The sequence below is a fragment of the Carassius carassius genome, chromosome 27 (genome assembly GCF_963082965.1).
Source record: "Carassius carassius chromosome 27, fCarCar2.1, whole genome shotgun sequence".
In the NCBI taxonomy this organism is placed as follows: domain Eukaryota; kingdom Metazoa; phylum Chordata; class Actinopteri; order Cypriniformes; family Cyprinidae; genus Carassius; species Carassius carassius.
In genome coordinates this window covers 9,484,766-9,506,076 of record NC_081781.1, presented here as the reverse complement: position 1 = coordinate 9,506,076, position 21,311 = coordinate 9,484,766, and the positions used below count along the sequence as shown (strand labels likewise).

General features: G+C 38.2%; 1 protein-coding gene across 1 annotated transcript; it reads right to left on the bottom strand.

Annotated features, from left to right (window-relative positions):
• Positions 1-867: 867 nt before the first annotated feature.
• On the bottom strand, positions 868-4,748 carry sele (selectin E). Its single transcript, XM_059512558.1, has 12 exons — positions 4,580-4,748; positions 4,431-4,488; positions 3,949-4,335; positions 3,254-3,364; positions 2,974-3,165; positions 2,684-2,875; positions 2,376-2,567; positions 2,098-2,274; positions 1,792-1,977; positions 1,567-1,689; positions 1,448-1,469; positions 868-1,342 (listed from the first exon to the last, which is right to left on the bottom strand). The coding sequence occupies exons 1-12, from the start codon at positions 4,580-4,582 to the stop codon at positions 1,282-1,284; spliced, it is 1,704 nt and encodes a 567-aa protein (XP_059368541.1). The 5' UTR covers positions 4,583-4,748; the 3' UTR covers positions 868-1,281.
• Between the last annotated feature and the right edge of the window lie 16,563 nt (positions 4,749-21,311).

Genomic DNA, 21,311 nt, shown 5'->3' with positions numbered 1-21,311 from the left:
AATAAACCATACATCAATGAAAAGCTTATTTATTCCTTTTTCAGATGATGTATCGATTTTAATTTTGAAAAATTGACACTTAAGATTGGTTTTGTGGTCCATGGTCACACACACACACACACACACACACACACATATACATATATGTATTTGTATTTGGGTTTGGAACGACATGAGGGTGAGTCATTAATGACATAATTTTAATTTTTCGGTGAACTAACCCTTTGAGGTGTAGTTCTCCCAAACAATTACAATTTTACTCATTCCAAGTCTTTATTTTTTCAGCCTTATAGAAATGTCAAAAGATGACACTTTTTAGAAATTAATGATTAAATTATAACTTATATATGTTCTTTAATCTTGTCAAATCAATACTTGCACAAAGAGGATGATGCTGAGATGCATATAATGATTAGATGACTATGACTGAATGATTAACAAGACTACACTAATCATAAAAAGAATACAAATAAATAAATGTGGGTAATTTATGGCAAGGTTCCTTAAGAAGACAGTTTGACCTCTGGAAGGTATTTCTAAAAAAGCAAACTCACTAAAATATATAATGAAACAAACACCAGATTAACATGCCCTGGGCTGAATTATTTGAACAAAACTTTTCACTGCAATAAGTGTGTTATGTACTTACAGTGTAGAGTGACCTCAATTCTCAATTCTTTATTTAGGTGTTAAAATTCAAATATACTGCTGATTATTCAGATGGAAAGATCAGTCATATAAATGTGTATTCATGCTTTGATGTTGAAAAAAATGCTAAATTAATGTTTTTCGTAAAGTTGTACACAAAGTTGAAAATGCACTGAAAAACCCAAGTCATGACATCATAAAAGTCCAATTTTATTTGTTTACGTAAAAATAGTTTAATAGGACCAATACGGTTTCAGAACAATAAATAGTACAAAAAGATGTGTATAATAATAGCATAAAAACAAGTTCATTTGTACAGTACAGAACAATATGTTCAGTCAAGCAAATCATAAAAGCTTCCGTTGGGAAGTAAAAATCACATTCAGCTAGGACTGTTGCCTAGTAACAGATAATGCCCATCAGACAGGATAGTATAAACAAGTGTCTTAAATCATTTGTGATGACATACATTTTTTATGTCCAGTGAGGCAGTTGTATGTCCTGTGAAATGAACTGAGTGCTTCAATAAATCGTCACTGGAATAAGTTACATCGCTATCATTACTCATACTGGCCTAAGGAATATACAGTGTGCTCACCGTATATACTGTATGTTATTTGATGCTATTTTGCTCTATATGAGACTGTCAACACTGTTCTTATAAATCTCTGGTGGATCCTCAATATCCAAGGTACTAAAAAGGAAACAGACAAAATCAGATATAGTCCTGTATGTACCAAAAGTGATAAATAATAACAGTAATGATATAAAAAAATATAACTTAAAAAAAGAGACTCACCTGTTCAGATCAAAATTGTCAGCTGGAAACAAAAAGACATAATTTAGCATTTTAATTCATTTTCAGCATATTAACGAATAAGAACATGTTCAGAAAGTTCAGTAGACTGTTTGACTCACCTTTCCTCCTCAGTCTCTTCAGTATCCAGAGGACTAAGCCCAGACCAGAGATGCTGATAGCGCCTGAAACACCAAGAGTCACTACTGTTGCTTTGAGGACCGATTCAGAGGGATCCGGATGAGCTGAAAATACAAAATAAAATGAAATAAGCCATAGAATGTATTTCTCACTTCACTTCAACCAAATGGCTTATCTGCATCTCATAGTCATTATTTTCTGTTTACCTTGACACACCGCTACTTCCCCTGACCAGCTCCCATTGTAGTTGCACATCACTGTCTCGTTACTGTGGTCTTCAAGTTGGTGGCCTTCATAACAGCTGAAGATGCAGAAGGTGCCAAAGGTGGGTTCCTTAGATGAGCAGTTAATATGCCCGTTGATTGGTTTAGAAAGTTGTGGGCAGAGCACTGCTACAGAGTTGAAAAAAGACAAAGTTTAGTATGATAAAATTCACTTAGGCTAACTTATTTTTTTGAAATACAATGAATGAACTTGTAAATTCATGAACTTGTCAAAAGTTTATTGATTACCTTCACAGCGAGGTGGTTCCTGACTCCACTTTGCTTCTTTTGTACAGCTGATTTCTGAAGCTCCCTGGAGGTGGAATCCTTCAGCACAACTGAAGCTGCATTTGCTCCCATATTTAAAGCTAGAAGTGCAGCTCAGCTCTCCACTGACAATACTGTCAAGAGCTGGGCAGTGAACAACTTTGAGGAAATGGGGAAATATATGAACAGATCAGTTTTCATGAGAGTTTTTTTTTTTTCAAAGGAGTGATTTTTGTTTGCACAATATAAATGCTACTCACATTCACAGGTTGGTGGTTTGCTTGACCACTCTGTGGTAGAAGTGCATCTTGTCGCACTAGAACCCTTTAGTTCATAACCTTCTTCACAGGAGTATTCACACTGAGAGTCATATGAGTAATTCCCATAATGATGAGAGCAGTTTACACTAGCATGATCTGGTGAGGTGATATCCTCTGCTTTGCATTTTATTACTGAAATCAGAAAAAGGGGATCATCATTAAACTCCAAGAGCAGAGATGTTAAAGAGCACAGAGGAGAACTACCGTTGAACCATTGTATTAGAAGTTTTAAGTTAGACCCTTCTTACTTTCACAAGTGGGTTGTGTATCATTCCAGCGTCCCGTTGCCCCACAGAACAGTGAAGAGGAGTTGGAGTCTCGCAGCGTGTATCCTTCTTCACACATAAACTCACAGGTGGATTGGTAGCTGAACTGGTCAATAGGATTTTGGCAGTGCATTTTGCCATCCTGTGGTTCTATCAGCTCTGGACATTGAACAACTGTAAAAAGATTCACAGACATGTCAAAGGGATGTGTAAATAATTTAAGCAGTTTTGAACAGCATCTATAAATGTTTCTCAGCGTAACTTCAACTCACGTTCACAGATTGGTGGTTTGTTTGACCACTCTGTGGTAGAAGTGCATCTTGTCATACTGGAGTCCTTTAGTTCATAACCCTCAACACAGGAATATTCACACTGAGAGTCATATGAGAAATTTCCATAAGGATGAGAGCATAGCATGCTAGCATGATCTGGTGGGGCGACGTCCTCTGGTTTGCATTTTACAACTGAAAATCAGAAAACATTTAACATGGTTACATTTCACACCTTTCATTTTCAACAAAGATTAACAGTATCCAGAGAAATATTACCCACCATGTTCACATCGCTCTCCATAGAAACCCTCAAAGCATGAGCATTTATGGCTGTTTATGGTTTCGACACACTCTCCTTGACCATTGACACAGGAGTCGTCTTTGCAGGATGCTGAGAAAGAAACATTTTATAATTAATTAAATTACACTAATGAATGTGTTTATTCAATGAATACAGCAGAATGATCGTTCTTTCAATTTAATTAAAAAATGCATAGGTTGGAAGACCTTACAACCCATTGCAAGGGAGTCTACAAAATAATATTACGGCCATATGATTTCGACAATAGGGAAAATGTGGTCATAAAAAGGAATGGACTTTGTAATGCTGAATGTTATGGAATTGGGCAAAACATGGATGAATAAACAAAAAGCAGCATCATTTTTAAAGTAAAGTTCTGTTATGCAGCAGATTGTTATGAACAATTATGCTATAGTTAAAGTTATAAAATAAAAGTTGATAAATTTTTGTTACATTAAAGTTTTAGTATTACGTTAATGAAATCTTATCAAATCAAATATTATTTTTGATCACTACAGTTTAATTTACCCATTAAAGAAAAATTCTGAAAAATTAAAACAGAAAAAAAGTAATCTTAGTCATCTAAGAGTCTAAATTGTAGTATGCATATTTAATCTCCCCTGTATGTGAACTCCTGCCTTGAAAAACTTTAGAATTGCATAAAAACTACCAACCTGTGTAGCAGAGTGCAGTTTTCTTCTTCAAGCAGGATTCATCATTCCATTTGCCTTCATCTTTCTCTCTTTTAATGTATATTTCCACACAGTCTTCATTATTCATTCCATTATTGGGCTCTTTATCTGCCCAGTTCTCAGCTTCCTTGGTAAGTGTCTTATTAGTTCCAACCCAGGTCCAACTGCCATTAATTTTACGAATGCCAATCCAGTAATATCCACTGACTTTTGGAAGGATACTGTTGAGGTAAGAAATCTCTTCTTTGTTCTGGATGGCTACCATGTCTGTGTAATGCTGCCTGCACCAGTGTCTGGCAGATTCCCAGTTCATAGTGTCCGTTGAGGACTGGTAGGACCAGCCTTCAGTGCCTCTCCATAAGTTTAACACTACAGAATTAAACCATTGCAACTTTGAGTAAACTATGTTAAGAGGTCGTATATACTCAGTTAAGTTTTTACACTAGTATGTTTTGCTTTCTTACCTGAAGAAATAAGAACAAGGGAAGCCAAACATTGCAATGATACTTTGTTGAAGATACCCTGCAAAATGAAAGAATTATATCAACTGTATGAACATAATAGTTATTGATACTATAATTATAGAAATGCATAATTTAAATGCTTTACGTACCATTGTCAGTGATGTACAGTTATGAAATGGTCCTTAATGGTCGTCTCTGCACTTCTCTACTAATATGATGGTTCTGATTTGAGAATCTGGTCTGGTAATCACTCTGTTGGGGTATTTATTTAGGAGCTCAGATATGGTTCAGAACTTCCCTTCCCGGATCCATTTGTGTCATCAGCCAGTAAAAGCAATGGAATTCTAATTTGTGGAAATACCCCTCTCTAACTCAAGAAGGAAACACTTTCTATTTTTTACACTCTCAAGGCATTAGTTTGCAAGGAAGTGACCTCTCAGGAGCTATTGGTGCTGATATGACCACAGCCAGAAGAATGCATATTTTATCAGTAAGAAATAGAAATAACACTTTCATAATGATTTTAAATTTTTGTGTATGCAATTACAACTTTCACTTTATGGTGTGAAAATCAACAGTAATCAAACAGGGAAATTTAAAGGCAGAAAAAGTAATATTTCCTGAATATCTTTAGCTCTGTTTATAAAGGAAAAAGGGATACAATATGGGTCGAGAGGGGAATCAATAGCAATTGTTGCCAGTCATATTCAATTGGTGCCTTTACTGTATCTTCCCGGTTACTTGGAAATACAGTTAATGGTGACTTTTTCTACTCTTTGTTGTAAATGACATGAAAATATACCATAAAAGTTTAAGACAATTAATTAATTTTACAAACTGATATTATGCAAAAGTAATAATAACAATAATAATAACACTTATTATAAATTATTACAAGGAAGTCCCATACGAATATTCACAATTAAGTTTAAAAAGTAAAAATCTAGTTATCAGGCCTGAAAATTGCTTAAAGGCTGTTATTGTACTTAAGATCCCCAGAGGTTTCCTGTTTTGAAGTTTGAGTTTTTTGCACGTAGATTTCTGTGTGACCTTGACCCTTTTCGTATGCCACAGTTTTGTACCAGCTTCCGTGTTACAGAAATAGCTGCCATGAGGGCGCAGGAAAATCACTAGAGAGCAAAGAAGAGAAAAGAATAATAATAAATGTGTGTCAAAATAATTTGTTAATGGTAGAGTTAATGGTAGCACTTTATTTTACAGTCCTGTTCCTCATGTACATACGATGTACTTATTAGTAATTACAATAACTATGTAATAACTAGGTACTAACCCTGAACCTACCCCTAAACCTAACCCTACCCCATGTAGTTACTTTGTATTACCAGAACTTTCTTAAATAAGTACACTGTAAGTACACTATAAGTACAGGTAAGTACACATACTGTAAAATAAAGTACAACGAGTTAACTTATCTAATTGATATAAAACTCATTCAAACATATCCATTTAAAACAATTCTGATGTAAACTTCTTCAGTGAACGATGATTGTTTCTGTTCTTTTTATTCACCTGAATGATCAGGGTAGAATAATTTATTTACAATGATTTAGCTAGCAGAATGAATTAATTAAAAGTGGAAATGATGATATGGAAACATATTTGAGAAAAAGGGCTGACTTTCTATGTTTCAAAAGTACTAGGAAAAGCTTTACTATAAAAAAAAGTGTTATTCTACATATGATATTTATCATTTTATTTGGGAAAATGTATCTGATAGAAATGATGTCACAACTAAGGGACAGTTGTGAGTAAAAAAACATTTTCACAATACATATTTAAAAGGTTAATGATTGTGCTTTGGATTATCACAGTTTTTAAATTGTAGGCTAATAAACATTTTTATTAAGATAATAGGCTTATGATAGATTCAGTTCAATTTTCAGTTTATGGCTGAAAGTCTGGCTCATGGTTTAAACAATAAAATCTATACATAAAAGGCAATGGAAAAGTAGCAATAATTGTTAAATTGATAACATCAAAGCTTTAATAACCTTCATATAACAATAACAAGGAATACAAATCAAGCAAATCAGACAGACATTTTAGGTGTTGGTGAAAATGCACAACATCCTGGTTATTCCAAGATCATCCTCTTTCATTCATCTTTTATGGATTTTTTTTTCTAGATGAAACAGCGAAAAATTTCCTAAAATAAGAAGCACTAGGAATTAGGCCTACTAGGCTATTTTGATTAGATACAGTAATGTACTCGGTTACTAACGTTACCTCGGTTCTCTCTAGAAGAGGGAACGAGTACTGCGTCTTAGCTAAGACGCTACGGGAAAAGTCTCTTTTCACGAAATACTGAAGCAAAAAATTATCCTTAATTTTGAATTGTTGTAAAACGCATTTGCAGCAGCACGCAGCCATAGGCGAGACGGCTCGCTTGCTCATTGGCTGCTCTGGGGCAACTGCACAAGCCTATCAAGCTAATTTTTCAACATCAGACCAATGAGGGCTCTTTGCGCCCTCCATGCCACTTCCTGCCGAAATGGGTGTGGCCTAGCCCTATAAAGGGAGCTCGAAAAGGCTGACTCACCTGATTTATTTAATCGCCGAAGCGAACCAGAGTGAATCGTGCGCACGGCAGAGAACGCAGTACTCGTTCCCTCTTCTAGAGAGAACCAAGGTTACGTTAGTAACCGAGTACGTTCTCTTACGAGAGTTCTCTCGTACTGCGTCTTAGCTAATACGCTACGGGAACCCCATGTAAAGCGCCGTGCGCGCAGGGATCACACACCAATAAACCTGGAAGCAACGCCCAGGATTTACAGTGCACAGTCACCCGAGGGACTCACAGAGAGTCCAGAACAGGAGGGGGGGGGGCCCTCCGTCCCATATCTAGCAGCGTCCGTAGGCGCGGCAATATGACATCACACAGTCAAGGCAAGGCCTGACCCATGTGGCCATGTCCACTGAACGAGACAAACAGCTGCTCAGTCTGTCTAAAGACAGCGGAGCGAGACACATAAGCTCTTAAAGCCCTAACGGGGCAAAGAAGACTCGAGTCTCCATCCTCTCCTGACACCGAAAGGGCAGACAGGGAAATAACCTGAGCCCGAAACAGCGTGTTGAGGGATTTTGGCACATAACCGTGCCTAGGTTTGAGTATGACCCTTTATTAGGCCCAAACTCCAAGCACGTCGGGCTCACCGAGAGCGTGTGAAGGTCATCCACACGCTTCACTGAAGCGAGAGCCAACAAGAACACTGTCTTGAATGACAGATGCTTGAGGCTAATGGTTCGGATAGGCTCGAAAGGGGAACCTTTCATGGCCTCCAAAACCGTCGAGAGGTCCCATACAGGGACTGACGGAGGTCTGGGAGGATTCAGCCTCCTAGCTCCTCTAAGGAAGCGGATGACCAAATCGTTCCTTCCAATGGACTGACAGAGCGTTGTCTCAGAAAACGCTGCGATAGCCGCCACGTAAACTTTGAGCGTGGAGGGGGCTCTGCCCTTATCCAACAGCTCCTGTAGGAAGGAGAGAACATCCGTCACCTCACAACTAAGGGGTGTACATCCCCGAGCTGTGCACCAGCTGGAGAACACCGACCACTTCGAGGCATACAGCCGTCGTGTCGACGGAGCTCTAGCTTGAGTGATGGTATTTAGCGCTCCCACTGAGAGATCAGCAGGTAACCGTTGAGCACCCACACATGGAGGGACCACAACTCTGGTTGAGGGTGCCAAATCGAGCCCCTGGCCTGCGAGAGGAGATCCCTCCTCAGCGGCACTGGCCACGGGGCAGTGTCTGCTAGCTGCATCAAATCTGGAAACCATGGTTGGTTCTTCCAAAGTGGTGCTACAAGCAGTACTGAGCATCTCGTTTCCCTCACCCATTCTACCACCTGCGGAAGTAGGGAGACGGGGGGGAAAGCATAGAGCGGGCAGCACGGCCACCTCCGTGACAGCGCGCTTTCGTTCTTGGAAAAGAACACGGGGCGGTGTAGAGACCATTCGCCCGTGGGAATGTTGCTTCTGGACAGCCTGTCTGGACCCAGAGTCTGTAGCCCAGGCACATGAACTGCTCTCAGCGAGCACAAGTTGCACTGAGCCCAAACCAGGAGGCGTTCTGCCAACCTGTACAGGTTTGGGGACCTGAGACCACCCTGGCGATTTTTATGTAGGACACCACAGGCATGTTGTCCAAACGGACTAAGACGTGGTGGCCCTAGATTCGGGGACAAAAGCGCGTCAGTGCGTTCTCTACTGCCAGTATTTCCAGACAGTTGATATGTTGGAGCTTTTCCCGTTCTGCCAAAAGGCCAAAGAACGGTCTGCCCTCGAGCAGAACTCCCCATCCCGAAGTGGAGGCGTCCGTCGACACCATTTTCACTTTCGAGGAAGTCCCCAGGCTTACACCTGATCGGTACCAGTCGTTCGCTGTCCAGGGTTTCAAGGCTGTAACACAGCTCTGATTGACCATGAGACGCAACTGACCGGATATCCACGCTCTGCGCGGTATTCGCGCTTTCAGCCAGAACTGCAAGGGGCGCATGCGGAGCAGGCCCAACTGAAGAACTGGTGATGCTGAGGCCATGAGACCTAGCATCTTCTGAAATTCTCTGAGCGAGAATGTCGCGCCGCAGCGGAGAGAGCTCGCTGAATGCCCAACGCGCACTGTGGCGACAGCCGCGCCGTCATGGAGCGTGAGTCCAGAGCTATATCCAAAACCAGTATCGTCTGACTGGAGTTCAGCGAACCCTTAGTCCAGTTGACACTGAGACCAAGTTTCTCGATGTGATCGAGTAAAATGGCCCTGTGCTCCACGAGCTCTGATTGTGACTGAGCCAGAATCAGCCAAATAGTTCAGCACTCGCATGCCTCTGAGTCTGAGAGGAGCGAGCGCTGCGTCCATGCACTTCGTAAACGTACGAGGTGCCATGGACGAGCCGAACGGGCAGGACTGTATACTGGTATGTCTGGCCCTCGAAGGCGAATCTCAAGTATCGCCTGAGACGTGACGCTATCTGTATTTGAAAATACGCGTCCTTCAGATCTATCGACATGAACCAGTCTCCTCTGCGAATATGCGCGAGGAGTCTCCTGGTTGTAAGCATTTTGAAACTGCGTTTCGCCAATGCTTTGTTCAGCTGTCTTAGATCCAGTATGGGTCTGAGACCCCCGTCTTTCTTGGGCACTAGAAAGTATTTGCTGTACAGCCCCCCTTCGCTCAACAGTTTTGATATTTCGGCTCAAAGTAGGTGTGCTACTTCTGTTTTGACCGTAGTTTCGACGCGCGCTAAAAAGTGCGGAGGGCATCGAAAAAACTGTAGCGAGTAGCCTCCCTTTATAATGTCTAGCACCCAATCCGAAACCCCTGGAAGCGCTGACCATGCGTCTGCATGAATGGCTAGGGGTTGGATGCGAAGCGCGCTCTGTTGGCTGGGCAACGGCAGCACTTCGATGTGCTCTAACATGGGCGTTAAGCCTGTGACATTTGAGGCGGGGAGCGCGCTGTTCACAGCGGGAAGATCGCTCGTCCTCGACCCCTCCACGGTGCTTAACCGAGTGAGGGAGGGCTGAGCGGGTCCCGTGGGACTCGTGCTGTCTGTGAGTAATTGTGGGCTGTAAGCGTGCACATTTACTGCTTTAGACTTGCTGTCTGCCTGGGCAGAACGAACGTGCACGGGTTTCGTTTTTACAGAAACCACATGACGTGTGTGACATAATGTTTGTGGCACTAAGGATGGGCATGTTTACTATGTAGTGCGCGCGATCGACTTGAGTTGCTTTTATGGGCGCAAGCCCTGTGTGAAGGGCTATGCTTATATGTGGAGATGGGCACTGAGCAGTGGGCATCGTCACTACATTTATAGCACCATCGGCCGTGGCCGGGACACCAGAAATTACACCTTTTTCGGGAAATATCTGGGTAGCCGTGATAACGTTTTTTTGTGTGCAGGCAAGCGGGCAACCGTACAGGCTTGCGCATTGCAAAAGATGCTGAGACAGTCACAATCCCTGGAACTGAAACAGCAGCGCGCTTGGGTGAGAGTTCGGCCGCGGCGACTCGTACACTGGCGCTTTCCTAGGAATGCAAGGATGGCTTTGAGGCTTCCGGCCTCACCGTAATCCTCTGCCGTGGTCCCCGCGACGCGGGGCGAGGGCCGGTAGAGCGAGAACGGGGTCTTGAGCTGCGTTGCTGACACTGCTGTGATAACGGCTTTTGTGTGCAGGCAAGCAGGCAACTGTGCAGGCTTGCGCGTTGCAGAAAACGCTGAGACAGTCACAATTCCTGGAACTGAAACAGCGGCGCGCTCGGGTGAGAGCAAAGCGCCCTCATTGGTCTGATGTTGCATCAGCCTGCGCTCGATAGGCTTGTGCAGTTGCCGCAGAGCAGCCAATGAGCGAGTGAGCCGTCTCGCCTATGGCTGCGTGCTGCTGCAAATGCGCTTTACAACAATTCAAAATTAAGGATAATTTTTTGCTTCAGTATTTCGTGAAAAGAGACTTTTCCCGTAGCGTCTTAGCTAAGACGCAGTACGAGAGAACTCTCGTAAGAGAACTATGCTGATGTGGGCCAAGAGGGAAAGTCCGCAGCTTTGTAAAAAGGAAGAGATTGTGAGAGGGAGATAACAGGCACAATGTCACACGACAAGCTAATTTTTTTCAAACTCCATTTAATTTTGTTCCAATGATAGTTTCTGCCCCTTTCTTCAAAACATTTTCCTTTATTTTAAGTTTCTAATATTAATCCATTAATTCACTCATTAATTCTAATTTACATTTTTCTTTGTGTTGTTGTTATTTTTTTTTTTTATTACGTATTTCCAGGTTTGGAGTCTTTTGATATCTTTCATACAAATGTTATTTATTAGAGATGTTCTTGGCGTTTTGAGTCAAAGCCTACTTTTGAAGAGATTATCTCACATTTATTTTCTTTTTCTAGGGATATGGGAAGGCTGACCATTCTCTCACAGTGGAAAAGCTCAAATCTGTCTTCAAAGAATATGAAATAAAATTAAAGTCTAAATTGATCACTCTAAATTCATGAGCATGAACATTTTGTGAAAGTATACAGTTTGATAACACTTCAGCAATACCTCATTTACATTTGTATAAAATTAAATCATTGTTCACTGGTCTGTCAGCTGTGTCAAAGTTGAGGTTAGATCACTGACCTTGGGAGCGAGGTCTAACCTGCACAGGAACTCTGCATGTGTTTGGAGAATGATAAACATATCCAGTCTCCTGTCTCCATCATGGAATGTGTCGGTGTAGAGATCAGGGACGTGGGGGCATGATTCATATCTAATTTGCTAATGAAATTCACTGAGAAATTTGGCATTGAGATAAAAGCATTCAGTGTATGGATTCATATTCGGTGAGAAAACATTTCACTGACTCAACTGCTGTTTTCATCATTACAATTAAATTAGTGTGATTTTCAGTAGAACCCTTAATGGATCTTTTTTTTTTTTATAGATGGCATGTCTTTTGAACATAATTTATTTTCCCATCCTGTTTCTCAAGTTGAAACCTTTACCAGTTTTCCTCTAGCCTACCCTGAGACCCTGAATATGACCCTTATTGTCTATCACCATAAAGAGGTTAAACGAGAGAGCTTGCACAGCAAGACTATTTTTTCACTAGATAGTGTATTCATTGTTCAGTTAAAGTTATCCTAAAAGGTGCCAGTGCCAAGTGTTTTTTTTTTAGCAGAGGCCTTCTCAAAAAGTAAAAAGGTTTGATATCATTAATGTCAGTGCCACAGCGTAAGTCATTTAAATTCAAGATAAGTAGCCTATTGTTTTTTATTAAGAACTAAATTTATGTATTAAGGCTGAACAAGGTAAAGTGCTGTGATTAATTGAGATTTATTTTCCCTGTAAAATTCCCAATTTCCCGTGACATGTCTGTGTAGAGTCTATTTGAACATAATGGGACTGTGTTTGGAAGTTCCTGTTGATGTTATCGCCATCATAGTCAATTGTTAATAGGCTTTTGTTTCCCTTAACATGTGGCTGGCGCATGTGTCTTACACTTACAGTCAAGGATGTTAAAAGAAAAATCTGAACGTGTCTCTTTGAAGTAGATAGGTGTGGCGTATAGCTGAACACAATTTTGGCAGCCACTGTATGATCTCCAGACAGTATTCTGGTAATTACTTTGACGAGTTTGATGAGTCCCTGTTCCTGCACTCACTTACAGGAACCTCTGGAGTATTGTGATTCATTTAAATGTAGTCAATCAGTCTTCATTAAAAAAATATATGATTACGAGCAAGTTGAAGATGTACTGCCAAAGAATAATATAGCCTTCATGATAGGTCATGCGAAGTGAACTGATATCACCTAGTATCCAAATTTTAGGATCAGGATCGATATGATTTTTTGATATTTCAGAAATGGTTGCAATGACATACTTCCAGAATGTCTCTAAGGCTGGACAACTCCAGAGCATATGAAGAAGAGTCCCAGTTCAAAGTAACTTTTTGTGGTGGAACCAAGAGCACATCAGACATTAACAATGTTAGAAATATTCATCAGAAACATAGATCAAAAATTGTATATCTTAAAATAAAAGCAACAGAAGCACTAAAATGTCTCCTTCATTTTTTTATATAAATTTGCTTTGTTTTGGGGGTTTGATGAGTGAGCTTCTGCAGCTGAGGCATTGATTCTGAGATTAGGATGGTCCACAGAGCAATTGAGCTTGTTTCGATGTGGGCAGGGATAGTATTCATGAGACTATAAAACAGTGCTATTACACCTTACTGCAGTGTGTTTAGGCTATTAAGGTGCTTCAGCTAATAACTTAGATAATACTGATGCAATATACTTATTTCAGTTTTGTTAATTTTAATATGTTTATGAAGTTGTGACAGTCCTGTATTTGCTTTGTCATTATTATGTATGGAGTGTAGATTGATGTGGGAAAAACAGAAATTCAAACCATTTTTTAATCAGGCTGCAACATAAAATGTGAAACAAATTAAGGGGTATGAATACTTTTTATAGGCTCTTGTGTGTGTATATACAATATATATATATACACACACACACATTATAACATATATTATAAACATGAGACCATTTTAATTGAGACACTGAAATGTGTATTGATTTTTTTAATGTATTTCATGTATTTATCATTGAATGATTTTTTTTATTTATGATTCTGAAGGATGACTCATTCTTCCTCAAATCTGGTGAAGATTTTGTACTTTGCTTTATCAATCATTCTGTGCAGAACACTTCAAAAAACATTTTTTTCCAAATACAAAAGTGAACAGTTCTGCTGGAGAACTTTCTGCCCACGCAGCTTTGTGTAGAGATTTAATTTGGTTATCATCAATTTTATATAAATATTATATATATATTATATATTATATTATATATATATATATATATATATATATATATATATATAGATAGATAGATATATATATATATATATATATATATAGATAGATAGATAGATAGATAGATAGATAGATAGATAGATAGATAGATAGATAGATAGATAGATAGATAGTATGGTCAAAATATTTGGTGTATATACTAGGGTGACCAAACGTCCTGTTTTCCCAGGACATTTCCTGTTTTCACGTCCTGTCCTGGCTGTCCTGGTTGTTTTTTATAAAGTGATGAAAATGTCCTGGTTTTCATTGTTTTCCATTGGGCCATTAAATTGACTGGCAATAGGGCATACTGCACACTCACAACAAGCAAGCAGACAGCCATCTGAGCACTTCTGCCTGCAACATGCCGAAGAGCAAATGCACATTTAACTATGAGAAGAAATTCCCCATACTCTCCCGGTCGGGAATAGTGGGAGGCTGCGTGCACCATGTGCAGTTCAATTCAATTCAATTCAATTCAAGTTTATTTGTATAGCGCTTTTTACAATACAAATCGTTACAAAGCAACTTTACAGAAAATTATGTTTCTACAATATTTAGTAGTAGCTAGTAGTTTGTGCACATTTGACAGGATTTTAGAAAAATAAAAATAATAATAATAATACAAGACGTAGTCAGCTAGATGATGAACTATCAATATTATTAATTAATAGTAATTATATGATGCAGTCACACATGTAGCAATAATTGTTAGTTCTGTTTGTTGATTCAAGGTTAGGATCATCTGGGGTCCTCTGAGGGTCAGCATCATCTCTTCTCAGGTGTTCTGGATCCAGACTGGAGCTTGTGTAAATCCTAGTTACCACGGGATGTAAATCCCGTGGCAAAACATAGAAACAAAATAGAGACATCATTAGCATAGCTGCTGATCCAACAAAGTAAAATTAGTTTAACCCAAGCTAAAGAATAAAAATGCAGATGCAACTACACTCACAATTACAACTTCAAAGTTCAACTTCAAAGACACTTCTTGCAAAGACTTTCATGCTTATTTGTTAAGCAACAAAAAACTGCTGGGAAAGATCAGTTCTACAGCAAAATATAGATGGCCAAACAAGGAGGATGAGGAAGAAAAACTGGACGAAGAGGAAAACGAGGATGAGGAAGGAAACTTAAGATATAGATATTTTTTGATAGTTAGTTTTCGTAAGTTTGTGAGAGCTGTTTTTTTTTTTTTTGGATTCCTAATATAGCAGAGGTATTTTTCAGTTATATATAACTGAATGTTATTTATTTCTTGATTTTTCTAATACAGAAGAGACATTATTTCTATCATTATTTCATTCGTTATTTTTTTAAACTTGTCATAATAAAACATGTTGAGCAACCTCTGAGAAACCTATCTGAATTTGTGTCTTTGGTTTTAGACAGTATTTTGTAATAACAATTTTCTATCCATACAGAGGAGGCATACTTTTTTTTGTAAAGATATGTTTATTGGGAATATTCATAAAATTATGCAGTATGCAAAAGTACCAAGAATATCAGAATATTCCTTTTTTTTTTTTTACAGTTAGCAAAAAGAAAAATACACTGAACCCCCATCCACCCACCCACCCACACATGGTATAATTGTCTCAAATGTTTGTCAAAACATTTGTCACAACATTAGATAGAATTACAATAATAATAAATAAAAACAATAATGTCCAGAGATGAAGCAAGAAAATAAGAGAAAGGAAAAATACACATAACAATTAATATACAAACTGGTCAATCATTAGAGCCTAACAAAGATCAGAAAAGGAGCCCAAATATAGTCAAAGTCTGTGGGTTTTTACGTAACAGAATAAAGTATTTTCTTAGGGGTACTGTACTATAAGATAAAAGCTCATCAATCCAGTGTTTTCGCTCTGGAGGGTTCGTGGATTTCCAGTTTTTAAGTATGCATTTTTTAGCTGCAGTGCTTGCAAGCAGAATACAACAGCCTTCATGATAGGTCATGCGAAGTGAACTGATATCACCTAGTATCCAAATTTTAGGATCAGGATCGATATGATTCTTTGATATTTCGGAAATGGTTGCAATGACATACTTCCAGAATGTCTCTAAGGCTGGACAACTCAGTAGACATTTTACATCTTTGACACATGGCAGAGATCCCACCATTAAGTTTGTTTAGTCTGTATGGGGTGTAATATGTTCTATGTAAAATGTTAAATTGAATTTGTCTGTGTTTGGTGGAAACCAAAACTGTTTGTGACTTTAGAAGAGTACACCAATCATTAACATCATAAGAACACTCCAGATCTGATTCCCATTTTTGCTTTGTTGAAAATCTTTGGTATGCTGGAAGATTGCTAATAAGAATTTTGTATATAGGAGATGTTAAGCCCTAAGGAGGCATACTTTAAATGTATTGAAATAATAAGGCATCTTTGAGTAAACTTCGAGTATCATTTATGTATCTCTTTGCTGGGCCGAGTGTCCTGGTTTTCGCTAATCAAAATATGGTCACCCTAGTATATACTAATGTTACAATTAATGCCTTAAACTTGTAGAACATTTACAGTAAATTAAATACATGATCTTTTCTAACATTGAATACTTTCTATAAATAATATATTACTACTGTTTTTCATTATAAAATAACAGTAATAATTGTTTGCAAAAAAAAATTAAGAAAATTACACTTGGTTTTGCAACAAATAAAAAAGGTTATTACAGTACAATAAAGTTATTGCACAATACGTTTTCCTACACTCACCATAGTTTAAGCATGCTATCTGTAGTAAAACCGTAATTATACAAATTGTAATAAAAACAAATTCTCTTTTTTTATTTAAATTCTATACATCAGTGAATTGCCCCATTTCCATTCATTACTGTATTAATTTGCATGCATTAAATGAATTTAAAATAACCTGCAACAATTTACATAACCTCAAAGCCGCAAGGATCATCATTTAAGATTAATACATTTTTGATGTGTGTTTTTTTTTTTTTGTATGGCTTCTGCCATCAGTCGTTGCATGCCATCACTCAAGGAAAGGGAGGCAGAGTCTCTTTAGAGAGAGAGAAAAAAAAAACCTGAATGAGAAAGTTATCGATATTACAAAATGTGACTTTAAAAAGTGTAGAAGTCACTAGTTTTTATAAAGTAACTGCCCAACAGCGACACCCACTGGTAAAGTTAAAAAGAGCAGCTGAACATAAGTTGACAAATAAAATATATTGTTTGTACTGTAACTGCATTTTGTTATTATTTTGGAATAAATGTAAAAATACGTAAAAACACCAACTTGATGAGATTTTCTTTCCTCAAGTGCCCCTATTTCAGATATAAAAAACATACCCTGTTGCAGATTTCAGTCTCCTGCTCTTCTCGCACTTGCACACAGTGAGGACATGTTTCCTGTGAAAAAAAAAAGGTAATTTGTAGTCTGGACTGAGAAAAACGTAAGCGAGAAAAGATGTTTCCAAGAGAATGGGGCACCACCATTTTAGTATTAGACGAAAATCAAACTGACAAATAAGAAAAAGCTAATATTAATATATCATCAAACTGAATTAAGTCCCAATGATCTTTTTAAAGAACAACTTACAGCTGTTAAATCCAAAGGGCTTCTCAAGGACCATGTACAAAGCATACTGAAAAAAAAACTATTTAATACAGAGTTCAAAAGAAAGCACTTTTGTTTATCCATTCTAATGAAATACATACATATATATATATTAACTTTTTTATTTAATTAAAGTTCTGTTTTTACCCATATAGCAGGTTTTTTTAAATGATATTTGAGGAAGGGGGGCACAACAATACAATCCTGCATCATTTGGCCATTTGGCCAGCAGCGGCCCTGATTGTACAGTACTGGTAAAACTTTTGGGGTTGGCAAGAATTTGTTATTTTCATTTAAAAAATGGTGCCTACTTAAATTGAGATTTAGTTTTCTCTAGGTGCAGCATTTTTGGCTCAAGTACATAATGCAAGCAGATGGTCTGTGTTTGAGGCAGTGTTGCAGAGATTTTGGCGGTGTATGTTGGAGAGTGCCGTGCCGGTGTGGTTGCTGGGGGTAATGCTGCGAGGGCAGTCTCTGGGTAGAGTCAGTCTAAACCAGCATGTGTGTGTGCATATGTGTGCTTGTGTGGCTGTTCTGCCCGCTCAACACTTCACTCCATTGGTCAGTGATCCCTTTTATTGAATTTGTTGAACTCTACTCAAGTGTTGTATAACAAAGCTTGATTTTTATCTCTGGATGATGTGAAAAATAAGTTGCATTTGAGCTTGACATTGATCTTGACATAATTATATTCTTATGCTAAGATTAACATGGTTCTCTCAGAGAAAACATTGAAAGAAGTTATTAATCATTACTTTTAATATTAGCTTTTGAATTAATTTCATTTATGCCCAAATGGTGTTAGAAATTGAATGCTGAATCAACTGGCCACGTGTCAAAAATTTCATCAGAAATATTTTTAATCTTGTTGTCCTCTCTGTTTCCTTCTTTCAGGAGGGGTCACTATTAGCCGCCATATTGCAGGCAGAAAGATGGCTGTCTTGGCTACAGATGTCTGGTGCTTCCTGGCATGGTAAGTGTAGATACACACCCATGAGTGTAGACCAGCGGACATCTATGACTACTACTTTCCAGAGCTGTCACACAGACGCCAAACATGAACAATCGGGACTTTCCTTTTTTTAAGATTTTTAAGTATACATTTCCAAAGTTTTGTCATTGGGGTTTAGGAGTCATTCAATACTTTCTAAAACCCCCTAAATAATATTTATAACCATGCTCTGCTTAGATGTGTCTATACAAATCGGAAAACATGTAAGATAAATGTAGGAAAATGTAAGAAAAACATGCATATTAACAATCAGAGTTGTGTTCTTTCTGTCTCTCTTCAGGTTTGGCACAGCCGACTTGTGTTTTCATCATGTTCTCCTTATTGCTCACCTGGTGAGTGAAATGTGCTGGGATTGTGTCCTTTTTGTATGCTTGTGGTATTTGGGAAACTTGTCTGGAATGAGGGACCACAGGGGACCCTTTTTCTCCCTTACACCCTGACTGAGCTGACAATTGGTGTCAGAATGAGCATGGGGAAGAACACACCTGTCTATCACAACACTCTTGTGCTATTTTGCTAGTGCTTGTTATTCTTGTAAATTTTATGTTGTTAATTATGAAAAGTTTGTATGGTTTCTATATACAGTATGTGCATGGATAAACACACACAAAAACACAAAGTCATTATATGCTTACCAGGTCTGCATTTATTTGATCAAAATTACACTCAAAACAATTCTGTTCACTTAAAATTAGTTTTTTTAAAAAGAGATTTTAAGAGTTTTGGAAAGTCTTATGTTTGCCAAGGTTTCATTTATTTAATCAAAAATCCAGTGCAACAGTAATGTAATATTTTTAAAAGGACTTTAAAAAAATATATTGCAAAGTATAATTTCCAGTATTCTTTTATGAAGGTTGTCGGAAGGTTGTGAGTTCGAGTCTCGGGCTGGCAGGAATTGTAGGTGGGGGGAATGCATGTACAGTGCTCTCTCCACCCTCAATAACACGACTTAGGTGCCCTTGAGCAAGGCACCGAACACCCAACTGCTCCCTGGGTGCTGCAGCATAAATGGCTGCCCACTGCTCTGGGTGTGTGTTCACAGTGTGAGTGTTCACTGCTCTGTGTGTGTGCACTTTGGAAGGGTTAAATGCAGAGCATGAATTCTGAGTATGGGTCACCATACTTGGCTGAATGTCACATCACTTTCATATACCCAGAGACTTGTGAGAGAATAAAGTAGCATTGGTGCCATTGAAATCATAAACTTGATTCTTGACTAGATGTTTGCCATCTTTTGAATTACACAAGGCCTTGATTTTAAAAACATCAAAAATACTGACATATTATACAAAAAACTTCACCACTAACAGTTCATTAACCAAGACACAATTGGTTAATGAAGAGGCAACAGACAGTCTTCGATCCACAATTAAGTTCCAAGGCTATAAATGTGTTTTATGACTCACATTCTGATGAGGACTGTTGTCATAGATTAAAGTTTTGATTATGGACACAAAACAAAACCATGCACTTAAACAGTTTGACCATGGGAAACTTTTTTTTATTGTTATTTAAACATAAAATGTTATTGTGTTGTAGATTGATGCATCCACAGTGTGTAAACTCTATCTGACATCCTGTCTTTAAAAACCAGATAGGCCTTGAGATAAATATCTTGCCCAGGCTTGGTTTTAACTTTGTTTCTCCTTGTGATTCAGAACCGGATACTAGGCTGTGTGTGCTGATGTTGATGTGAGGAAGCAACCTGCAGGCTGAGTGTGTGTGATATCCTCTGAGAATGTCATCTCACAGTTGTGGAGCTGCTTGAGTAGCAGCCAGATGATCAGATTTCACATACACATAACTGTTAAAAATTTTGGAGTCAGTACTACAGGGGACATCATATGCAAAATTTACTTTGAATGTTTGTATTTTATGCTGAAGATGCAGTGAATTGTTTTTGAAGGGAATCTACCACGATATTTGTATAAAAGTTTAATTTTTTTTGTTAAGTTTATATGGAAAAGAGTCAATAAAAAAAAACATTAGATTTATTAAACTTCATTAAAATGTTTTGTGGATTTCTTTTAATTGGTGACTTGATTGTGATTGATTGACACTAATTACTGAAGTCTTAAGCTGTGCTTTTAAAGGTGCATTCACACTGTGACTGAATTGCTGTAATTTCAAGATTATGGTATATTCAATAATTACAGCTCTGGTTTTTCTGAGACCTCCAACTTAATCTCGCAATTGTGGCAATTCTATCACAGCTGGAACACATTATATTTATGCCAATTAGGAAGTAGCATTACATTTTTGGGGGGTCATGCATGGAAATGAGAAAAGTATGGTGTGGACTTGGATCTATCCATTGGTTGTTATTGAGATGTGAGTGTTGCTCTTAAAAATGCAAGCTGAAATTGAAAATGCTTGTTGATTGTGAAGGAGTGGGCTTTAGGTGAACAAAACGATAGGAGAAATTCTGCATATGTAACCATACATTTTCACCGGAAGATCATGTTTTGACGAAACATAATGGAGTCAAAAAACAACAACATACTTAAACATGAATTGTTCACAAGATGTGAATTGCATTTACAAAAAAAGATTGGATGAATTCTTATCTCACGCAAAAAAATGCAATAAAAAGACTAACTGCAGTTAATCCTTTAAATATTACAATGGCTTCATGTCTCCCGGTTAGATTTTGAATTGTGAGCATGCTAAAAGCTAATTCACACTGCACCAATAGACACCAGCAATTATCAGAATACATCAGAGTTTGTTAGAAATTCATACCATACTGTCCAGACATTCCTGACCTGACAAACACAGACCAATGGCAACAGACCAACAGACCTAACACACAGTTCTGAAATCCATCAAACGTGTCTGCTGGCCTCAGTATGCGTCTGTTGATGCTGTGTGACCTACCCTTAAGTCAACGGGAGAATTATTATTATTTATTTTTTTAC

What these genes read in the sequence shown, in the direction of transcription:
- sele (XM_059512558.1), bottom strand. An exon ending in AACTGCACTCTGCTACACAG is followed by an intron (nt 3,365 to 3,948) that starts GTTGGTAGTTTT and finishes TTTCTTTCTCAG; the next exon opens with CATCCTGCAAAGACGACTCC. An exon ending in CAAACCACCAACCTGTGAAT is followed by an intron (nt 2,275 to 2,375) that starts GTGAGTAGCATT and finishes ATTTCCTCAAAG; the next exon opens with TTGTTCACTGCCCAGCTCTT.